The sequence below is a fragment of the Pristis pectinata genome, chromosome 8 (assembly GCF_009764475.1).
Source record: "Pristis pectinata isolate sPriPec2 chromosome 8, sPriPec2.1.pri, whole genome shotgun sequence".
NCBI lineage: Eukaryota > Metazoa > Chordata > Chondrichthyes > Rhinopristiformes > Pristidae > Pristis > Pristis pectinata.
This window is the reverse complement of record NC_067412.1, coordinates 7,350,663-7,376,731: the sequence shown is the minus strand read 5'-3', so window position 1 is coordinate 7,376,731 and position 26,069 is coordinate 7,350,663. Positions and strand designations below refer to the sequence as shown.

General features: G+C 44.4%; 1 protein-coding gene across 4 annotated transcripts in view; it reads left to right on the top strand.

Annotated features, from left to right (window-relative positions):
• The window catches only part of pkd1a (polycystic kidney disease 1a), a 239,949-nt gene that overhangs the window by 210,885 nt on the left and 2,995 nt on the right, over positions 1–26,069 (top strand). For all 4 annotated transcript variants that reach the window (XM_052020991.1, XM_052020990.1, XM_052020989.1 and 1 more), the window contains 7 exons: positions 992–1,110; positions 4,272–4,425; positions 6,462–6,587; positions 8,234–8,408; positions 11,967–12,254; positions 16,828–16,962; positions 19,331–19,645. In XM_052020991.1, coding sequence (XP_051876951.1) covers positions 992–1,110; positions 4,272–4,425; positions 6,462–6,587; positions 8,234–8,408; positions 11,967–12,254; positions 16,828–16,962; positions 19,331–19,645 — 1,312 coding nt within the window. The remainder of the gene's footprint in view (positions 1–991; positions 1,111–4,271; positions 4,426–6,461; positions 6,588–8,233; positions 8,409–11,966; positions 12,255–16,827; positions 16,963–19,330; positions 19,646–26,069) is intronic.

Genomic DNA, 26,069 nt, shown 5'->3' with positions numbered 1-26,069 from the left:
GCAATACTATTGTCTGTGCCACTGTGCTGCCCTAATCTACAAGCCTGAGTTACTGACTTGGAGAAATGGTTTTAAATGTCTTCTCAGCAGCTGGAAATGTAATTAAATTAAAAGCTGCTCTATCAGGTTCATGGGAAGGAAATCTGACATCCTTGTCCAGCTTATATGTGACTCCAACCCTTCCAACTCTTAACTGCCTTCAGAAATGAACAGGATGAAGATGGATGATCAAACTTTAACCAAAAGGCGCACATATTTGTGAAGAATCAATGTTTTAAAAACTGTTATAGCACTGACAGAGGCCATTTAGCCCATTGAATCCTGCTGGCTCCTCACAGATCAATCTAGTCAGTCCCATTTCCTTGCTGTTTTTTCTGTAGTCCTGCGAATTATTCTCTGTAAAGTGCCTCTTGAGAGCCCTGACTGACCATGCAGGCAGTGAGTTCTGAATTGTCACCACTGTCTGCGTAAGAACATATTCTGCGTGATCATAAGATTTTAAATTAAATCAGGAGCCCAAAGGCCCAAACTCAACAATTCAGGAACAGCTTCTTCCCCTCCGCCATCAGAGTTCTGAACAGTCCATGAACACCAATTCAATATTTTTTGCACTATTTATTTATTTTTGTAATTTATAGATTTTTATGTCTTTGCACTGTACTGCTGCCGCAAAACAACACATTTCAGATCATATGTCAGTGATAATAATCCTGATTCTGATATATCCAACAACATACTTATAGATTTCTGTTGTTAAATACACTGAGCAAAATTTAAGTAGCTTAGAAAGTCATAGACCATTTTCTTCTCCTTGTCTGTATGAATCATTCTTAATCATTTAGACGCTACTTTGGGGTTGCAGCCCAGATGTGATTACGTTGTCCCGGGTGGCATCAGAGGACAATTCTGAGCCTGTTCTTAATATTGCCCATGTTTAAGGTTTTGAACCTTGCGCTCTGCTGGAGACCATCTGACTCTCTGTCTCTTTCAGATCAGGGGAGCTATTTAAGTGGATGGCAGAGGCATTGCTACCATATCTCTACAACAACCGAAGCAAGACTTTGTTGGGTTGTGCACGACTACGCCAAGTTCGTTCAAAAATAAATCACGGTAAAGGAAGATCATATATTTCTATAGCATACCCATGGGCTGTCTCAGTGCAAGTTACAGCCATTGAAATACGAGAGACATAGATAGGGTAGACAGTGAGAATCTTTCTCCCAGGGTAGAAATGTCACATACTGGGAGGATGTGCATTTAAAGTGAAGGGGGGAAAGTTTAAAGGGGATGTGCAGGGTAACTTTTTTTACACAGAGAGTGGTTGGTGCTTGGAATGGGCTGCCAGGGGAAATGGTGGAAGCAGATACAATAGAGGCTCTTAGATAGACACACAAATATACAGGGAATGGAGGGAGATGGCTCATGTACAGGCAGAAAAGACAGTTTAATTCAGCATCGTGTTTGGCACAGACATCGTGGGCCTGTTCCTGTGCTGTACTGTTCAAAGTTCTAAATACTTTCTGAAAGCAGTTAATGTTGTAATCTCAAATCTAACATCCCAGTTAAGAAAGGCAAGAGACAGAGAGCAGGAAACCATTGGACAGTGAGGCTGACCTATCACTGGGGAAAGACTGGAATCCATTACTAACATCACTTTTAGAAAACTGTAATACAATCAAGCAGATTCAATATGACAGGAAAACAGTTTTCTTCAATAATATATTAGAGTTCTGTAAGGATTTAACAAGCAGAGTGTTTAAAGGAGAACTGGTGGCTGTGGTGCATTTGAATTTCCAAAATTTATTGAATAAAATGGCAAATAAAATATTCCTCCACACGTGATTGGCGTAGACACAGGATTAGCTTACAAAGTTGAAACAGAGTCAGGATAAGTGGATCGTTTTCAGTCGGTAAGTTGTAACTAGTGGAGTGCCACAGGGCTTCAGTGTTGGGGCCTCAACTATTTACAGACAACAGTAATGACTTAGATAAAAGGACTGAGTTTATTGTAACTAAAGGTGCTAATGATACAAAGATTGGTGGGAAAGCAAGTTGGGAGAATGATGCAAAACATCTACAAAGAGATGGGAAGTGGGCAAATATTTGGCAGATGTAATACAATGTGGAAAGATGTGAGGTTATCCACAATAGAACATAGAACATAGAACAATTACAGCATAATTTAGGCCCTTCGGCCCACAAAGCTGTGCTGAACATGTCCCCACCCTAGAAATTCCTAGGCTTACACATAGCCCTCTATTTTACTCAGCTCCATGTACCTATCTAACAGTCTCTTGAAAGACCCTATCGTATCCGCCTCCACCACCGTTTCCGGCAGCCCATTCCATGCACTCACCACTCTCTGAGTAAAAAACTTACCCCTGACATCTCCTCTATATCTACTCCCCAGCACCTTAAACCTATGTCCTCTTGTGGCCACCAATTCAGCCCTGGGGAAAAGCCTCTGACTATCTACCCTATCAATACCTCTCATCATCTTATACACCTCAATCAGGTCCCCCCTCATCCTCCGTCTCTCCAAGGAGAAAAGGCCGAGTTCCCTCAACCTGCTTTCATAAGGCATGTTCTGCATCCCAGGCAGCATCCTTGTAAATCTCCTCTGCACCCTCTCTATGGCTTCCACATCTTTCCTGTAGTGAGGCAACCAGAACTGAGCACAATACTCCAAGTGGGGTCTGACCAGGGACCTATATAGCTGCAACAATACCTCACAGCTCCTAAATTCAATTCCCCGATTGATGAAGGACAATACACCATATGCCTTCTTAACCACAGAGTCAACCTGCGCAGCCGCTTTGAGCGTCCTATGGACTCGGACCCCAAGATCCCTCTGATCCTCCACACTCCACAATGGCAGGAAGAGTGAAAAAGCAGAATCATATTTAAATAGAGGAAAATAAATGATGCTGTTGAATAGAGGGATCTGGATATCCTTGTACATGAAACACAGGACATTAGCATGCAGGAGTTGAGAAGTTATGTTGCAGTTATTCAAGAGGTTGGTGAGGCCACACTTGGAGTATTGTGTACAGCTCTGGTCACCCTGTTACAGGAAGGATGTTATTAAACTAGAAAGAGTGCAGAAAAGACTTAGCAGGATGTTGCCTGAACTTGGGGGCCTGAGTTACAAGGAGAGGTTGTGTCGACTAGGACTTTATTCCCTGGAACATAGGAGATTGAGGGGTGACCGGATAGAGGTGTATAAGTTCATGAGGGGCATAGACCGTAAAAGCACATGGCCTTTTTCCCACGGAGGGAGTGTTGAAAACAAGAGGGCATAGGTTTAAGATCAGAGGCGAGAGATTTAAAGGGGACATCAGGGGCAGCTTCTTCACTCAAAGGGTGGTGCGTATTTGGAATGAGCTGCCAGAAATAGTGGCTGAGGTGGGCACATTAGCAACGTTTAAAAGCCTTCTAGATAAGTACATGGATAGGAGAGGTTTAGAGGGCTATGGGCCAAGTGCAGGCAGAGGGGACCAGCTCGCTGGGCAACACAATCAGCATGGACGAGTTGGGCCGAAGGGCCTGTTTCCCTGCTGTATGGCTCTATGACTCTAAACAGACAGTATTTAGGAAAGCAAGTGGGATGTTGGCTTTCTGAACTGGGGCAATGGAGACTGAAAGTAGGAATGTCTTGATTCAATTGTGCAGAGTATCAGACCCATCCTGGAGTACTGCTTCCTGTTTTGGTCTCCTTATTTAAGGAAGGAAACACTTGTATAGGAGGCTGTTCAGTGAAGGTTAACTTGGCAAAAATAGGATGAGGGATTGTCTATGAGGAAAGGTTGAGCAGATCAGGGGGGATTAGAAGAATAAGAGGTGACTTTATTGGTTCCGAGGACCTTAACAAGATGTTTCCCCCCGCTGGGGAAATCGGACACCATCAAGGACTCTTTCCTCACGTTGTTTTTAGAGCAATGGGACACACTGGGAATAGAAAACTACTGGATTCATTCAAATTAAGATCAAACTACAGAACCTCACTTCTGTGTACAAATTCTATTTTGTCAGTCTGAATATAACTGCTTTATTGAAATATTGATGTCCGGTGTAAGATCTTAAAGGCTTATGATGGAACATTACAGAATCAGTTACCTTTACCAATCTCGCTGTGTGTTCTGTTTGGTTAAACTCTATTTGGGATGAAATTTCACTGGTTTATTGGGCTGAGTTTGTGCATGACCCAAGTGCTCCCACTGCTCACAAAACACTCCTGACTAACCACCTTTCCTTTTCTACCTCCTGCCCAGTTCAATGTCTTCAGCAAGCTCCTCCATCTCCGGTGACCAGACAGTGTCTACACTACCCCATGCTTCAAGATACCAGTGATTATGAGATTGGTTGGAAGAGCCCAGTGACAAATCGGAATAATACATGGTCGTACTCATCGCCTGATCTACCAGAGTAAGGACATATTCTGGAATATTGGGATGAGGCAGCATAACATTTATCTGACTGGTCTGGTAACCCAGAAGGCTTCACTCATCCACTTCCAGAGCTCCTGTCGTCGGAATAAAAGCACAGACTTAGAGACAGTTTCTGAAAGGGAACATAAAACCTTAAGGTAGCACAGCTGGTAGAGCTGCTGCCTCACAGCTCCAGTGACCCAGGTTCAATCCTGATCTCTGTTGCAGAGTTCTCCCTGTGACCATGTGGGCTTCCTCCAGGAACTCTGGTTTCCTCCCACTTGTGGGTTGGTAGATCAGTTAGTGGCAGTAAATTACCCTGAGTGCATGGGTGAGTGGCAGAATCTGAGATGGAGCTATGTAGGGTTATTGTAAAGGGGAGGTTGGTGGTCAGTGTGGACTAGATGGGCCTATTTCTACATTCTATGACTCTAATATTTGCAAGAGTAGGCCATTCAGCCCCTCATGCTTGTTGCAGTATTCAGTAAGATCATTTTACTTCAGCACCAACTCCTTATCCCTTGGTTCCCTAAATATCCCATAGAACATAAAACAGTACAGCACAGAACAGGACCTTTGGCCAACAATGTTGTGCTGACATAGCTAATCTCTCCTGCCTACAGGATGCCCATATCTCTCCATTTTCCTCTCATTCATGTGCCCATCCAAGCCCCTCTTAAAAGCCCCCAATGAATTTGCCTCCACCACCCTATCAGGCAACGCATTCCAGGCATCCACCACTCTCTGAGTGAAAAACATACCCCTCACGTGTATTCTGAACCTACCCCCTCTCACCTTAAATGCATGCCCTCTGGTGTTGGATCGCTCAATAATGGATAGTCAAATCCCATCACATTAACTGTGGAATTTGAACTCACTTATTTAAATCATTTCTGGAATTAAGAAGCTAGTTCTGACCATAAAACCATGGGACTGTCATTAAAAACTTATCTTACTTGTCTCCTTTCGGAAGGCTATCTGTTACATTAGTCTGGTGTATATGGGATTCTTGACCGTAGAATGTGATTAAACTTTTGACTGCCCTCTGCAAATGTAGCAAGGGTGATCAGGGATGGACAGTAAACATTGATCTTGGTGGCACTCCTCATATCCTTTCAAAATTGACATGAGAGACATCTTTCGGTATTGTTTGGAATGATGTACTCATGGCAACAGTACAGGGTCTACACCTAGGCTAAGGCAATGGAAAATTCACCCGGTTTCCCAGCATCCAGCCATCTCCTCCTCTTTCCCAACCATCGCAAGTGTGTAGGTACCAAGTGAGAATAGAGAAGGTAGTTCTGTGTGGGGGTAGGAGCATAAATATGGAAACGATTTTTCCCAGGGCGACAATGGCTAACATGAGGGGACATAATTTTAGGGTGATTGGAGGAAGATATAAGGGGGATGTCAGGGGCAAGTTTTTTACACAGAGAGTGGTGGGTGCATGGAACGCACTGCCGGCAGAGGTTGTGGGGGCAGATACATTAGGGACATTTAAGACACTCTTAGATAGGCACATGAATGATAGAGAAAATGGGGAGCTATGTGGGAGGGAAGGGTTAGATAGATCTTAGAGCAGGATAAAATGTCGGCACAACACTGTGGGCCAAAGGGCCTGTACTGTGCTGTAATGTTCTATGTTCTATATGATTTGGTCTCTACCATTGACTTTAAGCTGAGATAAGGAGACAGAAAGCCTCACACTCCCCCTTCCACAACCGTTACCCACTGGCGTAAAGTGACCACCTAGAGCAAGCGTGACTGGATGTGGCTGGACTGCCTGTCACAACTGAATAGCTTGCCTGCGTTAAATACATGGATTGGCCCTCTAAGTCCAGCTATCCGGACCCGATGTTGTAACCAGATCCACAATAAGAATTAGAGCGAAAGGGAAGCAGTTTGGCGAAGGGGATGGGCGGGAGTGGGGAGCACGCTCATTTTCTTCATTGGGGTAAAGACCTCAAACAATATGGGCTCACATTCTACAGAGTGAAGTGAGTGTTTTTGCATCTGATCCCTTGTCTCCCCCAGGGTGTGGTACTGGGGCCAAACCACAACGTCGGACAGTGGAGGATATGTGCAGAAACTGGGCCGGACCATGGACCAGAGTAATTACACGCTGTGGCACTTACAGGAGAGCAACTGGTTGGACAGAAAGTGAGTGTCACCAAAAAAATTCTGCTTTTTGAACAGTTGGATTTTCAGGTGCAGCCCGATCCCAAAACTTTGGATTTTACAGTGGGCGGTGACCGGTGGTAAGATCTTACTCTTTCCCAACACCTGTTGCCATCAGACATTGGTTCAGGCGAGTCCCAAGGGTCTAGCAAAGGTGATGTCATCACGAAGGCTCAGCAGCTAATTATATTGAGGAAAGAAAACTATGGTTTGGCCGCACTTGGAGTATTGTGTGTAACTTGGTCTCAGCATTACAGGAAGGACATGGAGCCTTTGGAGTGGGTGCAGGAGAGGTTTAGCAGGATGCTGCCTGGGTTAGAGGGCATGAGGGTATAAGAAGTTGGACAAACTTGGGTCATTTTCTCTGGAGCGTCGGAGGCTGAGGGGTGACCTGATAGAAGTTTATGAGAGGCATAGATAGGGCAGACAATCTTTTTCCCGGGGTGGTAATGTCAAGCGCCAGAGGGCATGCATTTAAGTTGAGATGGGGAAAGTTTAAAGGAGATATGTGGGGCAAGTTTTTTTGCAATGAAAGTGGTGGGTGCCTGGAATGGACTGCCAGGGTCAATGGTTGAAGTGGCATTTAAGAGGCTGTTAGATAGACACATGAACATGCAGGGAATGGAGGGATGTGGACCATGTTCAGGCAGAAGGGATTTAGTTTAATTTGGCAACAGCACAGACATTGTGGGCTGAAGGGCCTGTTCCTGTGCTGTACTGTTCTATGTTCTCTAAATCTCACAGATAAACCATTAAAAAGCACTACTTTGAACTAATATTTTAGACAGAGCAAAAGAGAGAGAGGAACATCAATGTAAGTTTATTAGAAACTGAAATATTTTAAAATTTAAATAAAATGTTATTTTAGAATTCATTATATTCTGAAATAGTTATTAAGGGGATCACAATCAACATACAGGCAGTTCCTAGTTGTTTTTACAGACATCCATAAATTTTGTCCGTAAGTTGGGAAATACACAAAAACCACTCGATATGGTAACTGTACCTTCACAATGTTGTAATAACTGGCTTCCAAAACACATAAGACTGATAACAAAGAACAATTACTAAAAGTGGAAAGAGAGAGTGGAAACTAATTGTGCCATTTGTGGGAACATATGTTTGTATGTGGTCAGTGTTTTGAATTTAATATTATGGGAGCTCGGTCATATGTAGAGATTTGTAACCCAGGTGTTGGTAACCTGGGGACAGCCTGTATATAAAATTATTTTTTTTAGTGCCAGTGAGATTGCCACCCTGTAATTATGGCTTGGCATGCTGCTTAAGAACTAATGTTCACTTCAACCAACAAAACAAAAACCTTGCAGGATATTTTACAGCAATATTAAACTGATCACTGATATGCAGTAATTTGAAAAAAAACCTGTAAAACACACAAACCTGTGGAGCCGCAGAGAATTGTTGACAGCAATCATTGACATTTGGATTGCAGTATTTAACTGTGTTTGTACTGAAGGAGTTGCTGACTGTTTTAAGGGTGCAGTAATGGTGAAAACTGCATCATAACTGGATGTTTCAGCATTGTAGCTGGATCAGTATCTTGCCAGCTGATCAACTTGTAGAGCAATACATTGTGCATACTTTAAAGTGATGTCTTATGTTGACAGGACCAGGGTTGTCTTTGTTGAGTTTGCCCAGTATTGCCCCAATGTGGATTTGTACAGCGTAGTCACCGTGCTCGTGGAGTTCCCCATATCCGGAGGGGCATTCACCGCCATTGACATCAAACCATTCTCACTGCTGCGTCTAAGTGCTGGCGTTGATTTTCTACTTGTCATGATGGTGAGTTCTTACCGCACCTGGAAACAACTGCCATTAGTTGTCCATCCACTATGCTCTCTGCCCACACGGTGGGTAAAACCCAATGGTGAGGCTGGAAAAGTCGGTGGGATGTTTAGTGAGTGCAACAGAAAAGTTCCACAGACATAGTGTGGGGTTGGGGGGGATGAGGGAAGAGGTACAGCTCTGGTTAAACGCAAGCAGTCATACTTTACCTCCAGAATCAGAATTATTATCACTGACATATGGCGTGAAATGTGTTGCTTTGCGGCAGCAGTACAGTGCAGGACATAGAAATCGATAAATTACAAAAATATATAAATAGTGCAAGCAAAAGGAATAACGAGGTAGTGTTCATGGGTTCATGGACCGTTCAGAAATCTGATGGCGGACGGGAAGAAGCTGTTCCTGAATTGTTGAGTGTGGGTCTTCAGGCTCCTGTACCTCCTCCCTGATGGTAGTAGTGAGAAGAGGGCACATCCCAGGTGGTGAGGGTCCTTAGTGATGGATGCCGCCTTCTTGAGGCGCCGCCTCTTGAAGATGTCCTCGATGGTGGGGAGGGTTGTTCTGGGCCACCTGTCAAGACAGCTGTCTGTGTCTTTGGAGTTCGGTACACCATCCTGTGAAGCTTCTGTGGATAGCGACATATCTATTGTGTAGAAATTCAGATGTGCGAGATATTGCAGTTTGGGAAGACAAACCAGGGTAGGACTTTCACAGTGAACGGTAGGGCCCTGGGGGGTGTTGTAGAACAGAGGGATCTAGGAGTACAAGTTCATGGTTCCCTGAAAGTGGCATCACAGGTAGACAGGGTGGTGAAGAAGGCTTTTGGCACACTGGCCTTCATCAGTCAGGGCTTTGAGTGTAGAAGTTGGGATGTTCTGTTGTAGTTGTACAAGACATTGGTGGGGCCACACCTGGAGTATTGTGTTCAGTTTTGGTCACCCTGCTCTAGGAAAGATGCCATTAAGCTGGAACGAGTGTAGAAAAGATTTACGAAGATATTGCCAGGACCTGAGGGACTGAGTTATAGAGAAAGGTTGGACAGGATAGGGCTATATTCATTGGAGTGTAGGTGAATGAGGGGTGATCTTTTGGAGGTGTATAAAATCGTGAGGAGCATAGATAGGGTGAATGCACACAGTCTTTTTCCCAGGGAAAGGGAATCAATAACTAGAGGGCATAGTTTTAAGGTGAGAGGGGAAGGATTTAATTGAGGGGCAACCTTTTCACCCAGAGGGTGGTTCGTATATGGAACAAGCTACCAGAGGAAGTGGATGAGGCAGGAACATTAACACACTTAAAAGGCACTTGGACAAGTACATGGATAGGAAAAGTTTAGAGGGATATGGGCCAAATATAAGCAAATAGGACTAGCTCAGGTGGGCATCTTGGTCGGCATGGACCAGTTGGGCCGAAGGGCCTGTTTCTGTTCTGCACGACTCTAGAAATAAAAAGAAAATCTTGTGCTTACAGAGCTCTTTCTGAATGCATTCACAGCGCACTACACAGAAGATGATTTTTCTGGTAGTGTAGGAAACATGGCAGCAAATTTGTGCAGAGCAAGCTCACAGCAGCAGTGGTGAGGTGGTGAACATATCTTGGCTACTGTAGTGCTGTGATTCATTTACTAGAATAGTAGCCAAGGTTCTGCACCCTCGAACCAGAGATATGAGTTTGAGTCTCACCATGACAACTGAGGAATTTAAATACAATACAGTATGTTCTCAGTCATCCGACATCCACGGGGAATGGGGGATGTTGTTTGCTTGAGAACTGCTTCAAAACAAAATCACTGTACATCACAAACTAGTAATCTATGCATGAACCTTTGAAAGAAATTGCCAAACTATATGTCATCTCCTTATCCCTTCAAATAACAATGTTTTATACTGCAGTTCTATATTTTAGTCAAGTGAAAGACTGTACTCCCCATCACACAAAGTGGCAAATCTTCACAGAGGATGTTGCTGGCAATCAGCTACAACTGCACTGCCCTTTAGTGTAAATGTAAATAAACTAAAATTATTGGTTCACATTTTGCTTAACAATTGAAATAAAATTCACTGTTTTAAACTTATTTTCATAAAAACAAAAGAAGCTCTACTTTTTTCTTTCTTTTTCAATCTTTTTATTAGTTTTCAAATTAATACAGATTAATATATAACATCAACGTTTGTACATGTAATACACAGAGATCAGGAGAACAATCATGGCATAGATAATCATAAAGAACAATAAAATATAAAAAAATCTGTAGATCCCACGACCGCTTAGTAAATGAATATAATATAAAGAAAGGAAAGAAAAAGATTTATTATATATATATGTAAAAGAAAAGAAAAAAAATCCCCAAATCAATAAAAAAAAATTATAAACAGTATATCAAACCAAACTAAACAAAAATTTCAAAAAAAAAGACTGGACTAAAATTTCTCAGTAGAAACAGAGCAATATTATATCGTCAACTCTGTTCCTCTAAATCGGAAAGTTATTGAAAGGGGATCTACATCATGTGAAAATATTGAATAAATGGACTCCAAATATCTTCAAATTTAAGCGAAGGATCAACAGTACCGCTCCTAATTTTTTCCAAGTTTAAACATGATATGGTTTGAGAGAACCATTGAAAAGTTGTAGGGGGTATTGGATCCTTCCAGTTAAGCAAAATGGATCGGATGGTCAGAAGCTCTACTTTTTGCTGTTGTATTAGAATTCTGGATGGATAAATAATATATAATCAAGAGTTTACTGTTAAAAAAGAATTAGATTAGGAATTTTTAAGATGGTTACCGTGAAACTCCCAGATAGTTATAGAAGCCCATCTGGTCACTTGTCTTCAGGGAAGGAACTTCCCCCATTCTTACCATGTCGACATGTGACTCCAGACCCCATCAATGTGGTTGGTTGTTAACTGCCTCCTCAGGGTCAATTAAGGATGGACAATAAATGCTGATGTTGCCACTAATGCCCATAGGCTGTGAACAAATGAATTAAACGAAGTTATTTTGCTTTAGAAATGTTGGCTGTGGGATAAATATTGGCCAGGGAGAAATCTGATTTAATTCCTCTCAAATAATGCCATTTGGATATTTATCTCCACCCTGAGGGTATAGGTGGGACCTCCATTTAATCAGTGACACAAGAGAGAGTTTCTCTGACAGTGCAGTACTCCCTGAGGTTTACACCACTGGCAGAGACTCTGTGGTTGAAGTTTCAGGAAGGGACTTGAACCTGCTGCCTTCCAACTCAGCGAGAGTACTGTCACAGCCAACACTTTGGCACGCTGACCCAAAGTACGGTATTGATACCAAAGCAGAGAGTGAGTAGTCATCTGAAACTATAAGTGTCTTAATTCTGCCTCTTTGATGTCCCTGTCACTAATTCAGAGTGACTTGCCTCCAGCAATGGGTGGAATATGTCCCAAAACGTTGTTTATATTGAAAGAAGAGACATAATTAGTCTGACGGACGCAACCTTGAAATTAAATCAAGGGGATTAGTGATCCTCTATTAACGTAAACCAGAGAAAGGAAAGGGTTCACCATTTGTTTCCTTACAGGTCTTTCTCTTGCTGTTCATCCTGTACTTCACAATTAGTGAATTGCTCCTGATGCGTCACGAGGGCAGGACATACTTCTTCCAGTTCTGGAACTACCTGCAGTGGTCGGTCATTATTCTCAGTGTCTGCTGCGTGGCTGTGCATCTGAAGCGTGCTAAAATTGGCGACAAACAGTGGGCACATTACCTTGCCAACCAAGACTGCTTCACCAACTTTTACCAGCTGGCATACCTGAGTCAGGTATTCACCAATCTGGCCGCCATCCTCCTTTTCCTGCTGATGGTTAAGGTATGATCCATGAAACGTGAGTCTGAAACTGGTCCGTCCGCGTACTTTGCTGAAGGTCGTTAATCCAATCTCATTGGTGCTACAAATGACAGCCACCTCTTTGGTTCCAGTAGCTGGATGCTGGGTACTTAGTAAACTCCAAATCAATTGCACATTGTCCATCTAAGGGAGAAAAAAACATGTCCAGCAAAGTTCATTTTGCACCTCACAGTATCCAGATGCTCCTTCAATGGACTCAAGATTGACATCACCCCAATTTTATATGGAAGGTCATCATATGTTTGCTAGTGTAATATGGAAGCCAATTGTGCTATGGATCTTGTGCCTGCTCTGAAATATCCAATCAAGTTCAAGTTTATTGTCATGGGCCATTGGCATACATACCCTGGGTATGAATGCCATGAAAGTTAGCATCATAACAGTACATTACAAACATGGCAAACATAACTCAGAATGTTTATTATCCCTGACTTACATGATGTGAAAGTTGTTGTCAGCAGTACTTTGCAAGACATAAAATTACTATAAATTACAAAATAAGTAAATAGTGCAAAAAAAGAAATAATGAGGTAGTGTTCATGGGTCCATGGACCGTTCAGAAATCCGATGGTAGTCCATGAACACTACCTCGTTATCCCTTTTCTTAAATTAACATAAATCAACGTCAATTATACATACACGACAAAAAAAACAAAACTAAACATAGCGACGTTAGTGCAAGTTGAGAGAGAGAATAAAGAAATATAGTCCGAGGTAGAATTAGGGTTTTTCAGATCACGTGCTCACATGCTCTCCCCTCTGCAGCCCCCCATCGCACTGCAAGCATTTATCCAATTCCTCTAGAAAGTCACTGTTGAATCTGCATACACTGCCCAATCACAAGTATCAAACACTTTGTGTGAGGAAACCCTTCTTTGCCCCCAAGACAAAGGCATGCTTCCCCTGGTTTTAGCTCAGGATCCCCTATTCTAATGTCTTGGTTTACTTTAATACAGTCCTCCAACTTTCTGTTCTGTCACATTCCCTCTCTGTAACCATCCTGCAAGGCAACTAAGTTCTTGGGTCTTTCCTCAAGCATCTGGGAAATGTACAATGGTATTGCAAGTAATATTGGCCGGGAATTTCCTAAAAACAGCAAGCCACCAATACTCATCATTCCACTATTCCATAGGGTCTGACGTCCTGTGAACTGCCTCAGCTACTTTCCCTGGCAGTTTATTCCACGTACGCACCATACTCTGCGAAGAAGTGGCCCTTCAGGTGCCTTTTAAATGTTTCACCTCTCACTTTAAACCTGTGCCCTCTAGTTTTTAGTTCCCCTTCTCTGGGAAAAAGACTGTGTGCGGTTCACCCTCTCTATTTCCCTCATGATGTTATACACCCCTATAACATCAAATAAAGTCAATGACTCCATGACACCCACAAGTTATTCAGAAGTACTCACAATTACTAAAAGTAAATCAATATTAAAAGCTTTGGAAACATTATTTAAATTTTTTTTTAAACTTTAAAACAGTTAAATATATTTCGGTTAACTCACTTAATCCAAAAGATTGCCAATTGCCCGCAATTTACCCCTCTCCCCTGCGGCCTTTCTTCCCCATTGAAATGAGTGGAGCCATTGATCTAGGGCCAGGTCTACACTAGCGCAGGTTAGAGGGGATGATTTCCCTGATGAATTGCAGGAAATTGGTGCTCCATGGAGATTTCAACATCGGAGCACCGTTCCGGAGTCACCAGTGAGCACCCCTCAGGAAGTTCAAGACTTGCATATTTGCGCGGCTTCCAAGAGCCTCGAACGTCTTCCCATTTCCAAAGGGAGCTGTTGGTAGTTCCGCATGAAACCACCAGGAAAATCTGGTCCAATATTTTGGGGGTAGGTGGGGTGACGAAGAAATTTATCGGAAAATATCCTTCTTTACTGCAGGATTTTCCAAATCATGTTCAATTTTCACATATTGGAATTGGAATTGGTTTATCATTATCATGTGTACCGAGGTACAGTGAAAAACCTGTCTTGCGTACTGTTCATACAGATCAATGCATTACACAGTGCATTGAGGTAAAACAATAACAGAATGCAGAATAAAGTGTCACAGCTACAGAGAAAGTGCAGTGCAGGCAGACAATAAGGTGCAAGGTCACAATGAAGTAGATTGTGAGGTCAAGAGTCCACCTTATCGTACAGGGGGACTATTCAATATTCTTATAACAGCGTTCAATAGCACACCTTAAATCTCAGTCGAGGTACAATCTGGGGTACCAGGAACTATGAGAGATCCACAGTTAGTAGAAAGAGGTGAGTTATGAGGAGAGACTGGTCTCGAAATCCATTGAGTGCAGCAGATTCAGAGGCAATTAAAGTACAGGTTGAAACTCTAGTCCGTCACTCTGTGGTCTGGGAAATCCTGTGATCCAGTGTAGAACACAGAACATTACAGCACAGGAACAGGCCCTTCGGCCCACAATTTTGTGCTGACTAATTAAACACCTAATTAATTATGTATTTAATTACACACCTAATTAGACTAATCCCTTCTGACTACGTAAGGTCCATATCCCTCCATTCTCTGCATATTCATGTACCTATCTAAGAGCCTCTTAAACTCCCCTATCGTGTCTGCCTCCACCACCACCCCTGGCAGTGCATTCCAGGCACCCGCCACATCTGTGTATAAAAAACCTGCCCCGCACATCTCCTTTGAACTTTCCCCCTTCAATTTTAATTGCATGCCCTCTAGTATTAGACATTTTGACCCTGGGAAAATGATACCAGCTCTCTGGACCAGAGGGCGCAGAATAAAGGGACGTCCATTTAAAACAGAGATGAGAAGGAATTTCTTTAGCCAATGGGTGGTGAATCTGCGGAATTCATTGCCACAGACGACTCTGGAGACCAAGTCATTGCGTATATTTAAAGCAGAGGTTGATAGGTTCTTGATTAGTAAGAGTGTCAAAGGTTACGGGGAGAAGGCAGAAGAATGGAATTGAGGGGGAAAAATAAATCAGCCACGATCGAATGGCGGAGCAGACTCAATGGGCTGAATAGCCTAATTCTGTTTCTACGTCTAATGGTCTACTTTATCTATGCCTATCATAATTTTATAAACTTCTATCAGATCTCTCCTCAGTCTCCGCTGCTCCAGAGAAAACAACCCTAGTTTGTCCAAACTCTCCTTATCGCATATATCCTCTAATCCAAACAGCATTTTGGTAAACCTCTTCTACACCCTCTCCAAAGCTTCCACATCCTTCCTATAATGGGGCAACCAGAATTGAATGCAATACCCCAGATGGGGCCTAACCAGAGTTTTATAAAACTGCAACATAACTTCCTGACTCTTGAACTCAGTGCCTCGACTAATAAAGGCAAGCATGCCACACGCCATCCTTCCCACCTTTTCAACCTGTGCAGCCACTTTCAGGGAGCTATGGACTTAGACCCCAAGATCCCTCTGTACATCAACACTGTCGAGGTTCCTGCTATTAAAAGTGTACTATCTCTTAACATTTGATCTCCCAAAATACCACACCTCACACTGGCACTTGACGTGTTTTGAATCCGTGGCACAGAGCTGTACTAATTAACTAATTCTAACTAAGATCTAATTAAGATCTAAAATTGACTAAGATCTGTACCAGTCTGTAGCTAATTAACCTACTAGTGCAAATTTTGCAATATCAGCCGACAGTGTTTCTGACTTACAGAAACTTTGGGTAATGGACAGTTTTTGGAATCTTTATGTGACCCGGGGTGTGTCTATACTTAAAATGAACAGTTCTCCTGCTCAGAGAAAGATGTTCAGGGGCAATTTCTGTGGTCAAATTTTCTGTGGTCTGGCACCAGTCAAGTCCCAAGGGTGCCAGACTAGAGGGTTTCAACCTGTATTTAATATGACTGAGAGAACCATATCTAATGGGGGAGCATTAAAACTCAAGCCAGACCACTGAATCACACAGAGGGCAGCAGAAACCTGGGACTCTTCTCCCTCGCAAATCCCCACCTCCTCCCTTGCCCATCAAAAAAATATCAGCTCAAGCTGGAGGTCATCTGAAAATATCAAAGCTGAGATTAAAAGACATTTGGACAGGTACATGGATAGGAAAGGTTTAGGGGCAAATGCAGGTAAGTGGAACTAGCTTAGATGGGAATCTTGGTTGGCATGGACCAGTTGGGTTGAAGGGTCTGTTTCTGTGCTGTATGATTCTATTAATAGAAAATGAGAACAGAATGCCAGGAGTTCTTAACAGGTCAGGAACCAGCAGGGCTAATATTTCAGGTCTTTCATTGGAACAGTGCTGGTGGAAGGAAAGGTCACTTTGCTTCTCCCTCCATGGATGCTGTCTGACTTTTCGAGTATTTCCAGCATTCTCCGTTTTTATGTCTGTTCTTTAGTGTCAGGAGCATCTTGCTTTTGCGTTTTTGTGTGGACGAGGGTATCAAGGTTTTTGCTTACAAATGGAGGGTCTGAGTGGTTCCTGTCCAGGATCGGAACCTGCTCTCTTCTGAATCAATCAGCTGCTGATAAATCCTGATTATAATTCACCTTTTCATTCCTTGTTCGTGGGTTAGGCTGCTCGACAGCTGCGGTTTGTCAGGAAGTGGTCCATCTTTGGAAAGACCTTGCATAATTCTGGAAAGGAACTGTTTGCGGTGGTCGTGACATCTGCTGTTCCTCTTCTTGCCTACACACAGCTTGGCTATCTGGTGGGTATTACGTTGCGTTGTTTGACTGTGGTTATGTCACCAGGGCGGGGACCCTCCTTGAACACCTCCGCCTCTCTAAGCCATTCCTTCTTTAAGTTACTCTTCCACAATCAGTCTTCTCATCTTTTGCCATAACACCTCCTCATTTAGTTTCTTGGGATACTCCTAGAAAACACACTTATAGGAAGATTGCACAGTTTATTACACTAAATGTGTTATATGAGTAAACGTTATTGATGCTACCAGATAAGTAAGTTGGCTGGAACGTAAGAAGCTGCAGAGAGTAGTGGACTCAGCCCAATACATCACGGGCACATCCCTCCCCACCGTTGGTAGTATATCAGGAGGCGCTGCCTCAAGAGGCAACGTCAGTCATCAAAAACCCCCACCATCCGGGCCATGCCATCTTCTCGCAGCTACCATCGGGCAGGAGATACAGAAGCCTGAGGTCCCACACCACCAGGTTCAAGAACAACTTCTTCCCTTCAACCATTCACAACCCTAATCACTACCTCAGTACAGCAACACTATGACCACTTTGCACTACAATGGACTATTTTTTGTTCCAATTGTGTTCTTTCTTGTAAAAATTGTATAGAATTTATGCTTAATTTATGTTTTTCTTGTGAATGTTGTGTATCTCCTCTATGTACTTGTGATGTTGCTGCAAGTAAGTTTTTCATTGCACCTGTGCACACATGGACTTGTGCATAAGATAATATACTCAATTTTGACTTTAGCTAGCGTACAACTGCTCACCCAGAGGCAAAGAGCATGAGGCTGTGGCATCTTTAATGCCCACTTAAGAGGTCTGATGGGATGTTGGGTTCCACCTCTCACCTGACAGGTGGCACTCCTGATAGTTCTGCTCTCCCTCCGTGCTGCACTGGTATTTAACGTAGATGAAAAAAGGCTCTAAGAATAAACCAGGAAATTATAGACCAGTGAGCCTGACATCAGTGGTGGGTAAATTATTGGAAGGCATTCTAAGGGACAGGATATATAAGTATTTGGATAGACAGGGCCTGATGAGGGATAGTCAACATGGCTTTGTGCGTGGCAGGTCATGTCTAACCAATCTTATAGAGTTTTTTGAGGAGGTTACCAAGAAGGTCGATGAAGGAAAGGCAGTAGATGTTGTCTGCATGGACTTTAGCAAGGCCTTTGACAAAATCCTGCACGGGAGGCTGCTCCAGAAGGTTAAGTCGCTTGGCATTCAGGATGAAGTAGTCAATTGGATTCAACAGAAAGGCCAGAGAGTGGTAATAGATGGTTGTCTCTCTGACTGGAGGCCTGTGACTAGTGGTGTGCCGCAGTAATCTGTGCTGGGCCCTTGTTGTTTATCATCTATATTAATGATTTAGATGATAATGTGGTAATCTATCAGCAAACTTGCGGTCAACACCAAGATGGGGGGGGGGGGGGGGCGTAGTGGACAGCGAGGAAGGCTATCAAAGCATGCAGTGTGATCTGCACCAGCTGGGAAACTGGGCTGAAAAATGGCAGATGGAATTTAATGCAGACAAGTGTGAGGTGATGCACTTTGGGAGCACAAACCAGGGTAAAACTTACACAGTGAATGGTAGGGCTCTGAGGTGTGTGGTAGAACAAAGGGACCTGGGAATACAGGTCCATAGTTCCTTGGAAGTGGCATCATAGGTAGATAGGGTTGTAAAGAGAGCTTTTGACACATTGGCCTTCATAAATCAGGGCATTGAGTACAGGAGCTGGGATGTTATGTTGAAGTTGTACAAGACGTTGGTGAGGCCGAATTTAGAGTATCGTGTGCAGTTCTGGTCACCTACCTACAGGAAATATGTCAATAAGCTTGAAAGAGTGCAGAGAAAATTTACATGGATGTTACCGGGACTTGAGGACCTGAGTTACAGGGATAGTATGAATAGGTTAGGACTTTATTCCCTGGAGCGCAGGAGAATGAGGGGAGATCTTATAGAGGTATACAAAATCATGAGGGGTATAGATGAGGTGAATGCATGCAGGCTTTTTCCGCTCAGGTTGGGTGAGACCAGAACTAGAGGTCATAGGTTTAGGGTGAAAGGTGAAATATTTAAGGGGAATCTGAAAGGGAACTACTTCACTCAGAGGGTTGTGTGAGTGTGGAACGAGCTGCCAGCGGAAGTGGTGGATGTGGATTAAATTGTAACATTCAGGAGAGGTTTGAATAGGTACATGGATGGGAGGGATTTGGAGGGATATGGTCCGGGTGCAGGTAGATGGGACTAGGCGGAAGATCAGGTCAGCATGGATTAGATGGGCCGAAGGGCCGGTTTCTGTGCTGTATACTCTACGACTCTATGATGCCAAGAACAAGCAGTGTGATTTGTGACTGTTTAATTTTATATTTCAGTTTTTTTCCGCCAACCTCGATAACTTCAAGACCTTTGGAGGCAGCGTGCTCTCTCTGTTCACTGTGATTCAACGAGGGATCTCCCTTAGGCAGTGTTTCTTCGAGTACCCGAGCCTGTGTTCCATCTACTACATCAGCTACATTGTCATTGAGATCTGGATCGTGCTGCGGTTGTTCGCGGCTGTGCTGATCCAGAACTACCGGGTGATGAAGCTGGAGATGCACCGACCTGCGGTGGAACCACAGGAGTACGAGCTGGTGGAGCTGTTCGTCAGAAGACTCAAGATGTGGATCGGCGTCAGCAAAGCAAAAGAAGTAGGTACACGCCGTCAGCCACTGAGCGAAGCTGGGCTCGCCTCGTGTCCCAGTGTTGTAGGAGCGTTGATGCCTGGAAACTGCTTTGGTTAAAGACTTTCTCCAGACTGTAGCAAGGTAGAACAGTGCAGCACAGGAACAGGCCCTTCGGCCCACCATGTCTGTGCTGAACTAATTAAGCTAATGACACCTATTCCTTCTGCCTGCGCATGGTCCACATCCCTCCATTCTCTGCGTATTCATGAGCCTCTTAAACACCTCTATCATATCTGCCTCCACCACCACCCCTGGCAGCACATTCCAGGCACCCGCCACGAGTAAAAAACTTGCCCCACACATCCCCATGAACTTTTCCCCTCTCACCGTAAATGCATGCCCTCTAGTATTAGATATTTGAACCCTGGGAAAAAGATACCGGCTGTCTATCTATGCCTCTCATAATTTTATAAACTCCATCAGGTCTCCCCTCAGCCTCCGCAGTTCCAGAGTAAACAACCCTAGTTTGTCCAACCTTTCCTTATAGCACATGCCCTCTAATCCAGGCAGCATCCTGGTGAACCTCATCTGCACCCTCTCCAAAGCCTCCACATCCTTCCTGTAATGGGCTGACCAGAATTTAATGCAAAGATATCTTTAAGAATTGAAAGATATTCAACTGAAGTCATAGAGTTATACAGCACAGAAACAGGCCTATCGACCCAACTTGTCCATGTCGGCCAAAGTGTCTTCCTGAGCTGGTCCCATTTGCCTGCATTTAGCCCATATCCCTCTAAACCTTTCCTATCCATGTACCTGTCCAAATGTCTTTTAAACGTTGTAATTGTACCCGCCTCTAGCACTTCCTCTGGCAGCTCGTTCCACATACCCACCACCCTGTGTGTGTGAAACCTGCCCCTCGGGTCCTCTTTAAATCTTTCCCCTCTCACCTCAAACCTCCAGTTTTAGACTCCTCCAGCCCGGGAAAAAGACCGTGACCATTCACCTTATGATTTTATGGACCTGTATAAGGTCACCCCTCAGCCTCCTTCACTCCAGGGAAAACTATTCCCAGCCTGTCCAGTCTCTCCTTATAACTCAAGCCCTCCAAGCCCAGCAATGTCCTTGTGAATCTTTTCTGTGCCCTCTCTGGCTTAAGCAAACTCTGGTGGACACATTCCTGTTCTCACAAAAGCTATTTACTACCAACACGCCCCAGTCCCATGCTCACACCATTGGTTGCCCAACACGTCCATCATAGGGTGAATTGTCTTCCTCCACCAATTGGAAAGGGAGCAGACTCTTAGGTTCTGAACAGAGGGATGAAACGAACATTTCTTCTCCTCAGTGATCTGTCCCATAGATTTACAGGAGGCTCAGCAATAGTCTTAAAACTTAATGGATCTTGCCAACTGATGTCAGGCCAGGAAGTAGTGGGTTTGGCCTTAAATCATCTCGGTCAAGAGTCACCACAATTGGTCTCGGAACTCTGGATAGGGCAGGGAGGTGGACCTGCCTGCTGCCCGGCGAAGTCCTGGCCTGTGCCCTCTCTTTAAAGTGTCTGCTTCTGGATCAGAGCAGTCGTCCGGGCAGAGTATTGTAAGTGAAGGCAAAGCTTGGAGGAACTGGACTTCTGGAGAAGGGGAGGACGGGAAGAAAGAGGGGGACGGGGGGGGAGGAAAAGTGATGGAAACGGGATGGTGATGGTGGTAGGGATTGGTAAAGGGATAAGGGGGAGGAGGAAGATAAGAAGGAAGGAGCGCGGAGAGGAGGGGGAGGATGTAAAGGAGATAGAGGGAAGGATGGAGATAATAGTTTGTGGAGGTGGAGAGGGTGGGGAAAGGAGGGATAAGGGAGGAGATGGTGGGAGTGTGGGGAGGGGTCAATGACAAAGACTCCTTGGCTGGTGTCTGTCGTCTCCAAACACCAGTGGAAGGGTTAACCAATCAGATCTGTACAGTGCACTGTTCAGTGGGATTTCCATGTTGGGATGTGAATGTTTTTTAACCTGTAGGTTTTCCCCAGGAATGTCCTCTGCTCTTCCCACCCTCCTGCCCCGCACACAGCTCCTGCCAACGTCAGTGTGCGGACAGCTGGTGGGAGGTATCAATGCTGCCACCTGTCCCCTGCACGCTCTGCTGTTCCTACTGACCCAGAGATCAGCACTCCACCATCTGTACGAAGGCTGAACCCCAGAGGCGTTTTCCCACAACCATCCCCAAACTTTATCCTTTCTTACAGCAGGGAAAGGCTTTCCCATCACATAACCTGCCCTTCGTTCACCCACGTTTCACTTGCTTGGTTGCTGCTTGGAATAAAAGACTGCTGCTGGATCACTGAATTCACCCACCGTTTTACAGATTAAAATGTAGACTGCAGTTGTTTGAGCTTTCAGTGATCTGTCTGCAATTTGGCACAGAAAATAGAATATAGAACACTACAGCACAGTACAGGCCCTTCGGCCCACCATGTTGTGCCAACATTTTATCCTGCTCTAAGATCTATCTAACCCTTCCCTCCCACATAACCCCCTATTTTTCTATCATCCATGTGTCCACCTAAAAGTCTCTTAAATGTCCCTAATGTATCTGCCCCCACAACCTCTGCCGGCAGTGCGTTCCACGCACCCACCACTCTCTGTGTAAAAAACTTACCTCTGACATCCCCCTTATACCTTCCTCCGATCACCTTAAAATTATGCCCCGTCGTGTTAGCCATTGTCGCCTCAGACTTTAGAGAGGGTGCAGAGGAGATTTACCAGGATGCTGCCTGGATTGGAGAGCATGTCTTATGAGGATAGGTTGAGTGAGCTCGGGCTTTTCTCTTTGGAGCGAAGGATGATGAGAGGTGATTTGATAAGAGGTGTACAAGATGATAAGAGGCATAGATCGAGTGGACAGTCAGAGACTTTTTTCCCAGGGCGACAATGGCTAACATGAGGGGACATAATTTTAAGGTGATTGGAGGAAGGTATAAGGGGGATGTCAGGGGTAAGTTTTTTTACACAGAGAGTGGTGGGTGCATGGAACACACTGCTGGCTGAGGTGGTGGAGGCAGATACATTGGGGACATTTAAGAGACTCTTAGATAGCCACATGAATGATAGAGAAATGGGGGGGCTATGTGGGAGGGAAGGGTTAGACAGATCTTAGAGCAGGATAAAATGTCAGCACAACATGGTGGGCCGAAGGGATCTGACTGGATGATGGAGTGGGGTAGAATGGCTTATTCCTGCTCCTAATTCAGAATCAAAATCAGGTTTATTATCACTGACATATGTCATGAAATTTGTAGCTTTGAGGCAGCAGTACAGTGCAAGACAAAGACATAAAAATTACCGTAAGTTACAAAAATAGTGTAAAAGAGGAATAATGAGATAGTGTTCATGGGTTGCTGTTGTTTTGCAGCTGCAGTACAGTGCAGAGACATCAACATCTGTAAATCACAAAAATAATTAAATAGTGCAAAAAAAAGGAATAATGAGGTAGTGTTCATGGGTTCATGGACCGTTCAGAAATCTGATGGTGGAGGGGAAGAAGCTGTTCCTGAATCATTGAGTGTGGGTCTTCAGGCTCCTGTACTTCCTCATCATTTGTAGTAACGTGAAGAGGGTGTGTCCCGGAAGGTGAGGGTCCTTAGTGATGGATGCCACCTTCTTGAGGCACCGCCTCTTGAAGATGTCCTCGATGGCAGGGAGTGTTGTGCCATGATGGAGCTGGCTGAGTCTGCAACCCTCTGCAGCTTCTTTGGATCCTGCACATTGGAGCCTCCATACCAGGTGGTGATGCAACCAGTCAGAATGCTCTCCACAGTACATCTATAGAAATTTGCAAGAATCTTTGGTGACAAACCAAATCTCCTCAAACTACTAATGAAGTAGAGCCACTAGTGTGCCTTCTTCATGATTGCATCAATGTGTTGGGTTCAAGATAGATCCCCTGAGATGTTGACGCCCAGAACTTGAAGCTGCTCACCCTTTCCACCGCTGACCCCTCAATGAGGACTGGTGTGTGCTCTCCCGACTTCCCCTTCCTGAAGTCCACATTCAATTCCTTGGTCTTGCTGATGTTGAGTGCGAGGTTGTTGTGACACCACCCAACCAGCTGATCTATCTCACTCCTGTACGCCTTGTCATCACCATCTGAGAACCTGCCAACAACAGTGGTGTCATTGGCGAATTTATAGATGGCGTTTGAGCTGGGCCTAGTCTCTCGGTCATGAGTGCAGAGAGAAATAGAGTAGTGGGCTAAGCACACATCCTTGAGGTGCGCCTGTGTTAATAGTCAGCGAGGAGGAGGTGTTACTACCAAACTGCACTGACTGTGGTCTCCCAGTAAGGAAGTCGAGGATCCAGTTGCAGAGGGAGGTACAGAGGCCCAGGTTTTGAAGCTTGGTTCTTAGTACTGCCAGAATGATGGTGATGGGAATTGGAAGGTTCGTATGTACAGCACTAGCTCATCTGCTGCTGTTGTGTGTGATCTCAGCAGCAGGGTATGGATGCCTGGAGTTTCTGTCTGTGAGAACCTCCACGTTGCGGAGTTTACCCTCACCAACTTCCTCAGACACCCTTCAGCAGTGAGAAACTTCACTGCGCTTTGTGCCTCAACAGTACCATCTGCAGACACATTGCATGAATTGCAGCTACTTGATGACACAAGACAATTAATCGGCTTGATTACAATGCAGCAGTTCTGTACAGAATCCCTGACAAATTGCATTCGACTTCCTCTTCCCCCCACCTTCCCCACCCCCTTCACCCCCACCAATCCCACCACTATAACCCTGCCTTTGGACTCACTGAGCCCTGGCACTCTCTGTAACACATTAAGCTGAGCAACCCCAATATACATGGGATCTGGCCCCTGACACTACTGCAGCGCAGCCAGCCTGTGCAGAAAAGGAAATAAAAATCACCTTTGGGTTGCTCAGCTTAATGTGTTACATTCATATTTTACTTAAATAAAAGGAAATAAAAGGAAAATGAAGAAAGGTGATTTTCATTTCCTTTTAAATTTTATTTTATTTAAGTAAAATGTGAATGCGGACTATGTGCAGGCAGATTGGCATCGTGGTTAGTGCAGACACAATGGGCCAAAGGGCCTGTTCCTGTGCTATACTGTTCTATCAGTGTGTTTTAATGTATTTACACAAGTTAAAAGTGGTGTAATTTTTTAAATTAAATATTTATTAAAATTTAATGATATTGCATGTTTTTCACCTATTTCTCAATTAAGTATACAAAAGCAGGAACCTCCATAAAACACTGGGGTCTGGCTCAGCTGAAGTATTGTGCTCAGTTTTGATCGCCACATTATGGGATGGCTGTGAAGGTGATGGGAACAGTTCCTGGGCTGTGGCTCTACGGTCACAGGGATGGATCAGGCAACACGGTGATGCAGCTGCTGCCTTGCAGCACCAGAGACCCCGGTTCAGTCCTGACCTCTATTAGATTAGTCTTCCAGCACTTGGCCCCCAGCCTTCTATGCCTAGGCGACTCAGGTGCTCGTCCAGACACTTCTTGCAGCAACTCTGCTTCCACCCCTCTCTCAGCCAGTGTATTCCAGGCACTCACCACCATCTGGGTGAAAGAGTTCCCCCCTCAGATCCCCTCTAAATCTCTTAGCCTTTACCCTAAATCCATGTCTAGCTTTATTCTCTCTTACAAGGAGAAAAGTTTCCTGCAGTCGACACTAAACATCTCCCCCCCCCCCCCCAAATAATTTTATGCGTCTCAATCTCCCCTGCTCCAGGGACAACAGACCCAGCCTCCCCAGTTTCTTTTTAAGCATTCCACCCCCCCCCACCCCCACAATTGTTATACTCCTGCTAGGCCTCCCCCCATCTTTCGTTCTCTATACCTGCTAGATGCTTCTTTTCTGCCCCCCTCTTAATCTAACCCTTGACATTTATGTTAATCAGCAGCAATTTGAGAAACCAGTTTCTTCCCCCAAGGGTGTAACAGGACGTGGGTGGGATAGAGTGCTTGGAGGGGCCGTAGAGGCAAAGATCAACGTCACGTGGATAAGCTCCTGCTGTGCCATAACCTCCAAAGCCATGGAGTAAGAGGTGTGAAGGGAAGTCAACCTAAATTACGCTTGCTTTGACCAGCATGGCTCAGATGGGCTGAATGGCCATTCTATGATTCTAGAAATACCACTGTTATAATGACCAAATAATCCACTTTAGAATTATTGACTTGGGAATTTATATTATTCAGAACACAAGGGATAGTGCTCTGGTTCTTTGGAACATGTAACGGGACCTTTTATGTGCACTTGGGAGAATAAATGGGGTCGCTGTTTAATCTCTCATTCAAATGGTAGCATATCAACATCCCCCAGCACTGGACTGTCTGCCTAGTTTTTTTTATATTCCGAGTCCCTGGAGAGGGTCTTGAACCTCTGACCTTCTAGCTGAGCCAAGAGCACTCGCAGTGGCCGAGATTGGG